At 33.8% G+C, this 10,959-nt stretch overlaps 1 protein-coding gene across 1 annotated transcript; it reads left to right on the forward strand.

Moving 5' to 3' along the window:
• Positions 1-5,434: 5,434 nt before the first annotated feature.
• On the forward strand, positions 5,435-10,071 carry LOC134271559 (inactive hydroxysteroid dehydrogenase-like protein 1). Its single transcript, XM_062753769.1, has 8 exons — positions 5,435-5,668; positions 6,663-6,785; positions 7,779-7,889; positions 8,074-8,177; positions 8,369-8,403; positions 8,500-8,581; positions 8,771-8,998; positions 9,395-10,071. The coding sequence occupies exons 1-8, from the start codon at positions 5,458-5,460 to the stop codon at positions 9,545-9,547; spliced, it is 1,047 nt and encodes a 348-aa protein (XP_062609753.1). The 5' UTR covers positions 5,435-5,457; the 3' UTR covers positions 9,548-10,071.
• Positions 10,072-10,959: the final 888 nt, after the last annotated feature.

The raw sequence follows: 10,959 nt of genomic DNA on the forward strand, positions 1-10,959 counted from the left end.
TAAAAGCCATTTATGAGCCCTAGGGGCTGGAACAGGCTCGTAGTAAAAGTTTTGAAAGTCGGGGGAAGAGGGGGGGGGGGGCAGTATCTGAAGGAAATTTTTCTGTATTTAAAATACTTTACGTAGATAGAGAGTGAACAACCAACAGGCGTACTGTCAAAAATTAATCAGTTATGAAATCATAATTATCATAAAAAGAATGATTAAAACATGGATAAGAAATTTTTAAAAAAATTATCACTAGTCTTAAAGACCTATATATGGTTTTCCGTGTTGGCTCCCGTTTTTGTTTAAATTTAGACGTCAATAAACTTCAATGAAATTTATGTTTTGTAAAAGAATAAAATGTATATATTTCTTTTATCTTTATATTGATATATTGATTTAAGTAATATGCAGAGAATTAAGTGCCTTAGTTTTAAACAAAACTTCCAAAACTGACAATTTTGACACAGTAAGCGACGATTTTATATACATTGTACGTGTAAATATACATGTAAAACATTTTCTGAATGGGGGCCTAAAATTACGGCGCCGCTGGAGGGCCAGGTAAAAAAAATATTTTTATTTGTTCGGACAAATTAGAAATTCGTTCGGACGAATTAGATATTCGTTCGGACGAATTAAGTTATTCGTTCGGACGAATTAGTTATTTGTTCGGACGAATTAGATATTCGTTCGGACGAATTAGTTATTTGTTCGGACGAATTAGAAATTCGTTCGGATGAATTAGATATTCGTTCGGACGAATTAGAAAATTGTTCGGACAAATAAGTTATTTGTTCGGACGAATTAGATATTCGTTCGGACAAACTAAAATTCGTTCGGACGAATTAAAAATTTGTTCGGACAAATAAGTTATTTGTTCGGACGAATAAAATATTTGTTCGGACGAATTAGAAATTTGTTCGGACGGATTAGATATTTGTTCGGACAAATTAGATGTTTGCACAAATTATCTTGTAAAGAGAGATATACAGTTTGTCTAATCAGAAGGATTCATCCCTTTTTAATACAAATGTACATAAATAGCTCTTTGGACCATGACATACACACGTTGCAACTAGACATGTGCCATTAAAGTCGGGTATGTTGATTGTAAATATTCGGAAATAATGGTTCTATACCGGTATATATTATGGGCCTAAAGTCTGCCATTCTGAAAGTATATTATCTGAGACCCCACTAGTAAATTCAAAGGGTCAGTTACTTCTTATCAAACATCTTTTCACTCCCATCCCTGACACACTCATAAGATTTGTCATAAATAAACATCATCTAGTTCTACCAGACCAACTATTGCTGGTGGTGTTAAATTGGTACATGTAACACTGGGGTGCCAGTGGTCAGATACCGCTTCTTTGAAAAGATGAGATCCACTCCTCAAGGTTTTATTCATACTGCAGGCAATTGGTACGGGAAAAAATTGGCATTGAAAAAGTAAGCCCCCCCCCCCCCCCCCCCGAAATAGGACTGTCAACTTTGGGCAACTTTGCCTGTGTCCTTTTTTTTGTTTTTTGTTTTTTGCTTGTCAACTTTTCAGGTAAGTATTTTTTTTTCTCAGCCCCCCCCCCCACTTTCAAAAAAGCTGCTACGTGGCTGTATTGTATTATATTAAATAGACTTCGGACTCAAAATATCGAGCCTTTTATTCGATGGGTCTTAATTTTTTTAAGGTGGGGCTTACTAACTAGGCCGTTTGTAGTTTTGCTTCTATACCGCTGTTCCCACATTTAAGTATTTTGTGATAAAGAACAAAAAGAGGGAATCTCATAAGTCCATCTCCAATGGATTCTTTCTAAGATCGTTAAAAACTATCATTAAGTATCTATATAAATTTTATTTTATATTTAAATATCAGAAAAGCGCATGAATTAAAACATGCAGGTATAATATTGACCAAATTAAACACACTCCCCTTTCCGGGAAAAGGATAAAAAATAGATGAATACATGTACCGTCCTAGAAAGTGCAGTAAAATTTAAAAACACATCATAATTTAATGCAGTGTTAAGCTTCTCAATGATTAAGACAATCAATCATTTTTAAATAGAGGAGGGGGTGGGGGGGTGGGGGGGTTGTTACTTGAAAATATTTTGACATTCATTCATTCATGATGTATTTTCCTCATAAAAGGGGTTGGTTTTTTATAATTCCCCTTTATGTACCAGATTGTTTCATTGAATGTTTTACGCCGAATCGGAAATATTTCAGCCACATACCGGTATGTATCAGAAATGTATTTCAAAAATCATTTACATGTCATGATTAATAAATGCTGGGTAGTTAATATGTACATAAAAATTATAAGAAAGAGATCAACATTAAAACGACTTATCTTCAAAATTTTTATTGATAATGTTGCTCATTAAAGTTATTTTGCAAAGAATCAAAATAAAATGAAACGTCTTGGTACAAATCGTACATAAATCGCGGTGTCCTGACAGTTGCTCACATTTTCTCTAATTTGTCCGAACAAATAACTAATTCGACAGAACGAATTTCTAATTCGTCCGTACAAATAACTAATTTGTGAATTTCTTATTTGTCCGAACAAATATCTAATTTGTCCGAACAAATAACTTATTTGTTCGAACAAATTTCTAATTTGTCCGAACGAATATCTAATTCGTCCGAACAAATATCTAATTCGTCCGAACAAATAACTTATTTGTCCGAACAAATTTCTAATTTGTCCGAACGAATGTCTAATTTGTCCGAACGAATATTTAATTCGTCCGAACAAATAACTAATTCGTCCGAACGAATTTCTAATTTGTCCGAACAAATAACTTATTTGTCCGAACAAATTTCTAATTCGTCCGAACGAATATCTAATTTGTCCGAACGAATTTCTAAGAACTATATGCGATATATTGCATATATTTGCCCCCACAAAAGTCAAATTTTGAAAACTTCCTGAAATGTGCTGAATTCAATCAATTGTATGAGAAATATAAATTAACAGAAAATATTATAGTGTCAAAGCAGTGTATTCACAATTTTTGTTTTTATGACGTCACAAACTAGTCCGATTTTATACCTTTTTTCAGAAAGAGGACAAAATGGACAAAATTTCAACAATTTTAGCTTTAAAATTTATAGAGCGCAAGTTTGTTCAGGAACAATATTGACATATTTCATTGATATTATCATTCTACACATTATATCAAAATATTGATCCTGAACACACATGCGCTTGGTGACTTTTACTCAAAATATCGACGAAATATGAACATTTTTCTGTAAAATTCATTAAAAAACTGAAATTTACGTCATGTTTGTGACGTCATTACGTACATATGGCGTCATTACTTATGAAAATATTTAGTGCTTTGAAGTCAGCATATACTCCCCTGTTTAAGAACTTAATTAAATACATCTCCATCAAAGTTTGCTTTGGTTCAATCAATTTATTCAATATGAATTAGACATATATTGGCAATCAAGGTGATACATGTACCTGCATTTATGATATATGTATTACATTTTGGACATACAGTTTTACATTGATATCGTTATGATAATTTACATAGGCCATGTAGAAATACATATGTATATACATCATTTGCATTATAACACACGCATTTTAAATTTTAATGGAAATATTTCAGAAATTTATAAAAATCACTAGATTTATTGCCTGTAATATGGTTCACAAGAATTCGATTTAAAACTATGTATTAAGCTTTTGCAAGCCATTAAGAAAAAACGATTGACCCATCTGAATATATATACAGTATGCTGTAAATATTTTTCATTGTCCTCATGTACCATGTATTTCAAATGGTTTTGAGTGAATAAATGAACTTGAACTTGAACTTGATCTACACTTCTCATCTCTCGACAATGAGTGAACAGTCTTATGAACAGAATACTTCAAGTATAATACTCGAACATTTTACAAATTCAAATTTTTATGTTTTATTAATATTATATTTAAATACATGCAATTGAAGGGGAAAATTAAAGAAGCAATGACTTGGTTGATCGCACGGCATAGTTACCGAATATTTCTCATTATCTAAAATATATCTTTAAAAGTGAATATTGTTTGAGGATTTATTTAAACATTATCCATTTTAAAACAAAAAAAAAATATCCGGGACCTGGCATCGTTTTTAAAAAGTGAATGATGATGGGGGAGGGTAAGTAATTGAGTGACCAAAATATTCAGCCGAGAAGAGAAATGCTGAATGTGGGCATCAGCCCATAAATAATACACTGTAATGGTTAGGGCCATGGATATCGGCCTGGATAGCCCAGTCGGTAGAGCACCTGACTAGAGATGCAGGGGTCCCGGGTTCGAATCCCGGTCCAGCCATACATTTTCTCCTTTCCTGTTATAGATTTGGTGCCGTGCCATGCCCTGGAATTGACAGGTGAAAGACCTGCCAGGGATGAGCCTGGGTTGGGGTCTTTGGAGGGCCAAAGACCTTTAAGGAGGGAGGAATGTAATGGTTAGGGCCGTGGATATCGGTCTGGATAGCTCGACTTCAGTCGGTAGAGCACCTGACTAGAGATGCAGGGGTCCCGGGTTCGATTCCCGGTCCAGCCATACATTTTCTCCTTTCCTGTTACAGATTTGGTGCCGTGCCATGCCCTGAAATTGACAGGCGAGGGGTCTTCCAGGGATGAGCCTGGGTTGGGGTCTTTGGAGGGCCAAAGACCTTTAAGGAGGGAGGAATGTAATGGTTAGGGCCGTGGATATCGGCCTGGATAGCTCAGTCGGTAGAGCACCTGACTAGAGATGCAGGGGTTCCGGGTTCGATTCCCGGTCCAGCCATACATTTTCTCCTTTCCTGTTACAACACCTTTTTAAAACAGAAAACGCAATATTGCAATAAAAAAAAAACGGGAGGGTTGCACCACCCCCCACAACGCGTGCATACATTTTTAAAAAATAAAATCTGGCACTTCTTAAATTCCTACCCAACAAGAATTCAAAGTTCTTAATTACAAATTTCTAGTTCATCCCACCTGCATCCTCGATGGATTTTACTACCTTTCTACATACTGTAATATTATATGTTGTTTATTAATTTTCATGATTTTTTTCGCATATCATATAATTATGTGCATGTATATGAATAGGTATTAAATCGCATACGTATAAAATAATCATTTTTTTTTTAACTCTTTATGATTAAAACACTTGCCTTTTTCCCAAGTTGTGAACAGACTAAGAACTTACGCCTACTCATGAGCAGGCCTAGATTTAAACCAAAATTTAGTCTCGACTAAGTCTCCGCCTTTTTGTGAAACGCAACTTAGTCCGACTTCCGGGTTTAGTCACTGATTTAGTCCGGACTAAGCTTACGCCTGGTCGTAGGCCTTTTTGAGAAACGAGCCCCAGAATCCGTTTGCATTATTTTGACTATGTATTCCGGAAAATTAAATCTTTATCGACTTGAACGTTAGTTTTTAATGGAAATCTCCTGTGTCAGGAAACAACAAATGGCCGCAATTGATAGTTTCGATTTTTTGCTAAGGGAAGTTTCAAAATTATGTTCTTACTACAGAGATGCATTGGCGGTGCTTGGCGCGTTGTATGCATCGAGACAAGCATTAAAAGTTGTTTATTGCATACTGAAATCTGGAAATGATCACGTGTTAACCAAACTCTCAAGCCTTGTTGACTTAAGAAGAAACTTCGGCAAATGGGCAGGTGGGTTTAAACTTGTTCTTATATGCAAAATAATGAAAATATTCTGTTCCATTTTCATTTGATAAAAATTGTATTTTTCCCAAGTGTTTTCCAAATATCATACAATCTAACGAAATTCGTTTCCTTTTGAAAGTTACATGTAACTGACGCAATCATCTGCATGATCTGATCATCTAAAACAGTTTTGCGGATGAAATATATGAAGATAACGAACAGTAATCAAGCTCAGAAGCCATAGAAACAATAATAAAAAATTAGAGCAATGCAAACAAGGACGGCTTATATATCAGAGGTGGATCGGGTGCCATGGAAGAGAAAGCATCCCCTGTAAACAAGTCATGCTGTACGCTCCTTGATCAGATCAGGAAAACGGAAAATTCTGTAGACTATTTATTTTAGTGGGAAAAAAGCCACAAAATGTATGAAAAATGTCAGTCAGTATTCAGTTTAACAATAGATTATATCTGCCAATAAAGACAGTGATTGTATTTACTACAGAATTTGCAATATAATGACTGAACAAGAGTTGATATCCTCGTTTTATCAGCTTATTTGTCAATAGCTAGCCTTTAGATTTTTTATACATAAGTGCATGATCCTACATATTGAATCATTTTCTACTCAGTGGTAATTTGTCATGCTTTGAAGTTGATCTATGCAGACTAAACTTGTGCTTTATTTTAATATCCTTTCACCACTGTTCACAGCTTTCTATGGACAAAATTGTACTTTGAGCGATTAGATGATATTGATATATTATGCAGGGATATATCTGAAAACATAATGGGCCGGGGGTATGGGGGCCGCCTTTGTTAAAATAAAGAGAGGGGGCCCCCATTGGGTCCAGGGCAACGCCCACATAATTTATGTGTATACTCTCTTTTTAGAAAAGGGGGCCTTAATGTTTTATGTTATCGTTAAAAAAAAAACAAACTAATTATCATAGAATCTATTCACGCTAAAGATACAAAAAATGATTTTATTTGTGGAACAGTTGTTACAGGAAGCAGTGAAGGAATTGGAAAGGCTTATGCCAGGGAACTAGCAAAGCGTGGCGTAAATGTTATACTGATCAGCAGGGGAGAGAATCGCTTATTTAGGACTGCAAAAGAAATTGGTGTGTATTCAACATCTTTAAATTTAGATTTGTTCAATTTAAACAAGTTTAATAAATGCCTTTATCTTGGATGCTGACAAAAAACAGAATATTTAATTTCAATGTACCAGGCAGGGTTGTCCCTTAGAACTGAAAAGGGAAGGACCTTTACATATAGAAGAGGGTATGGGGTTCCTCCTCTAATAGGGGGTTAAGGGAGAATAATACAGTAACCTTTGGATAACATCATTATATGGGAGGAAATTCCCTGACCCCCATGTTTTAAAGACAACCCTGACTTTGCATGTGATTTAAGGTCAGACAACACATTCCTCAATTATATATAACTTTTTCCAGGAATTTGTTATTGATTTACTGCTACTTTGACAAGCTTGCTTGCAAAAAATTAGGGTACATTACCAGGCATTTGTGCAAGATACCAGAAGATGGAATTTCCTATATAATCCTATTGAAAATCACTTGAATTGATGATATTACAATTTTTGGTACACACATTATATATATTTATTCTAACTTGTAAGCATTTTCAAAATAAGATTAAATGATATTCATTAAATTTGGTATATTATCAGGCTGTTGAAAATTTGAAAAATAGTTATCATTTTTCATGAGTTTCAACATGTCCTTGAGTTATCTCTCTTTATGAATAAGACAAAATAGGCTGTTGTCAAGAACAATTTTTATTCACATCCCTGTTCAATATTATAAAGGATTCAAATGTTATTGCATTCAAATATAAATAAATCCACATACATGTACCATAAGAAAAATGACTGATTTACAATACAGTGTGTTGTATTCAAAAATTCATTTCAAATTCATAAAATACTGTTGAAGAGATTTAAGAAATAATTCTAGAATTTGTAGTAACTCACACTTTACCTGTTGCATGTTTGTCAGACAATACATACTTTATTCCATTTACTGCATCTCTCTGATGGGCAAGACAAAGCTACATGTTTAAACTCTAGATAATTTTTTTTTCCTTTACAGAAAAAGATTTTAAGGTTGAGACTTGCACTATTGCTGTTGATTTTAACACAGGAAAAGATGCATATCCAATTATATGGGATAAGATTAAAGACAAAGAAATTGGTATTTTAGGTTTGTACACAAGTTCACACATTAACACATTTATTTATTAGATAAAGTGTGTTACATTTTCATCATAAAATTTAATTGTGTCACTGATTGTTTTCTTGAGTGATACATGTATAAGAGATTAATTGATGTGAAATATTTGTTCTTTTTTTTCTTATTTATATGTACATGTATATTTTTAAATTAGTGAACAATGTAGGAGTGATGTATGACTACCCTCAGTATTTCCTAGACGTCCCTGAGGAGAGATTGTGGCAGCTTATCAATGTCAATGTGGCAGCAGCAACAATGGTCAGTTACATGTATACTGAATCTACAGAGCACCTGATCACAGTTTGTGTTTCCTGTATAAACAAGATTCTTATGTTTTTATTTGTAGTTCTACATGTAATAGATGTTGTCTACTTGTATGAAAACAAGTCTGAAATGTTTTCAATATCATTATATCGTTTCACTTTATAGTTATCCTCCTAATATTTCAGATGACACATATGATAATGCCTCAGATGGTTGAAAGGTAATGTAACAAATGAAATATAATTTTTTTCTTGATGTAAAGGTAAATTTTAGTTAGAAATAAGCATAATCCCTTATAATTTGTGTTTGATTACAGAGGTAAGGGGGCGGTAGTGATGGTGTCCTCGGGGGCGTGCTCACAGATCACTCCTCAGATGACAGTGTATGCTGCTACAAAGGTAAGCAATATTAAAGCGTGGACAAGTAGTTGTCCCAAATAAGTACCCATTAAACTATTGTAGATGTGTAGTATACTGTTGTAGGATCTATACTGACAGCCTGAGTCATAATATTTTGTCTGGCTACTATCATTTTGAAAGTCTTTGATATTTAACACTGTGTCACAGAAAAAGTTCATTGCATTGCAGAGTTTCCTCGACTACTTTGCCAGGGCACTTAATTATGAATACAGGAAGACAGGAATAATAGTGCAGTCTCTGATGCCATTCTATGTAGCAACCAGAATGACCCGCTTCAGTCAGACCTTATCTAATCCCAGCCTGCTGATCCCCTCAGCTGAACAGTACGCCCAAAACGCTGTGGCCACCCTGGGCTACACAACTCGTACATCGGGATACTGGCCACACACAGTGCAGGTAAACAAACAAGAGTCAAGGGGAATTCTAGAGAGTACAAGTAGCATTCAACCAAGCATATTTATAAATTTCATATACTTTACACTCATAGGAGTCCAAAGTTGTCACAAAAATAAAATATTGAAAAAAATTTTTTTTTAGTGGGTGGGAATTTTTTTTTTTTTTAATTTTTTTTTAACGATAAAAAACTTGGACTCCTGTGGTACACTCAATGTCATAAAGCTTCAAGGGACAATTTTGTGAATTCATCTAATTCAAAATTGTTTCTGTCTGCTGTTCATTTATCTGACAAAGTGTTGCTACATAGTACCGAGGTTAATTTTTTTTCTTGAATGCATTTATTCAGTTGTATATTTTTTGCTCGCTGTCTGAACTGCCTCCTGTTTTTATGATTAGGCTTGGTTTGCTAACTGGATTCCTGAATGGTTGTGGATGTGGGGAGCCACGGGACTTAATAATGCTCTACGAAGACAAGCCGAACAAAAGAAGATCAAGAAAACTCTAGTCAGATCAGAATCTAGCGAGTTAGATTTGTCCAAATACTCATAAAAACTTAACTTATTGAGGGAGATTATTCTCTCTGTGATGCTGAATTTTCCTTGTCTGAATGAGGTTGTAAATCATGGTATTAGCTTCAGATCAGTTTAACTGCTGTAGAAAATGATGTCTAAATGTATTTCACTATGTGACAGTTCAAGTGCTATTTTGTGTTCCATGTTGTATAAGGGAGAACCATACTTATTATACTCCCAGTGCAAATGCTTCTGTGTCTAGTGTCCCAGGCAGCTTACCTCTTCTGTTGTTATGCACTGTGTAATACTAAAGGAATGATAAATTGTTCGTAACAGAAAAAAATGTATTTATAGACTTACAACTGACACAATCCGTAATTTAATTATTTTGTTTACCTTCTCCCATCTCAAATTCTGAATCTGCTGCTGTACATTTGTTGATTTGCATTGATAAAGTTCTTGTATTTATAAAATCATGTGCTGCAATCCATTTGATTACCACTGTTGATACATTGACAATGAAGATTTTTTAAGGTATTAAAAAATATTATAAAAGCCTCATCTGTAGTTTATTTTTTTCTAAACTCGTGCACTTTTTGCATGTGATTACCCCTCAGGGTAGGATGTGTCAAAAAAAGGCAAGCAAAATATAAGCACAGTTTATATAGAAAGAAAAGTTTTATAGAGAAATAAGGGGGTAATATGCTGCTGAAGAATAGCAAGGCCATAGTGACTTTGTAGAACAATGAGCCTTAAGGTAGGATTCTTCTCATACAAAACTGTATTTCTTGTATTTAAAAATTATTGAAATTTTCACAGAATCAAGAAGACAACATCACTAAGTGTTGGTATCAATTAGATTAGTTTTGGCCATTTTATATTAGAGTCAAGGTCATTGCTTTTCCCTTGGACATGTAGAATAAAAAAAAATACTGCTTCGATCCATTTAAATCCAATCATGCAATACGGTCCTCTTTTTAAGAAGATTAAATGTTTTTCTTTTTGCATAAAAAGATGTTACCATATACCCAGAATTAAAGGTCTATAAGATGTTATTACCAAATTAACACAAATAGTTAAACAAAAATGGATTTTGGCTAATCCAAATTTTCTCTATTTTTCTTAAATTTTTAGGATATATTAGTTATTTTATATGTGTCCTATATTTAAAATTTTCTAATTTTCACATATGGTAAAGAATTCATAAAGAGATACAAAAACAAAAAGTTTTGACTGTTTAGTAAGAGAGCGAAAACACTTTCTATGGATTTTCGGCTCATATCTATACTTAGATTGGAAGCTTCTAAAAGCTAATATAATTGTAGTTTGTTTGGAAAATCATATTTATTTGATACATATTAAAATTTTAGTCCCTATCATTAATTTAACTAACATTTGAAAAATTCTTCAAGTCTGATTGTGTAAAAATTATGACTAAATTTGTTGTTC

The sequence above is a fragment of the Saccostrea cucullata genome, unplaced genomic scaffold (genome assembly GCF_032062105.1).
Source record: "Saccostrea cucullata isolate Sc308-1 unplaced genomic scaffold, CSIRO_AGI_Scuc_v1 ctg215, whole genome shotgun sequence".
Lineage (NCBI taxonomy): Eukaryota > Metazoa > Mollusca > Bivalvia > Ostreida > Ostreidae > Saccostrea > Saccostrea cuccullata.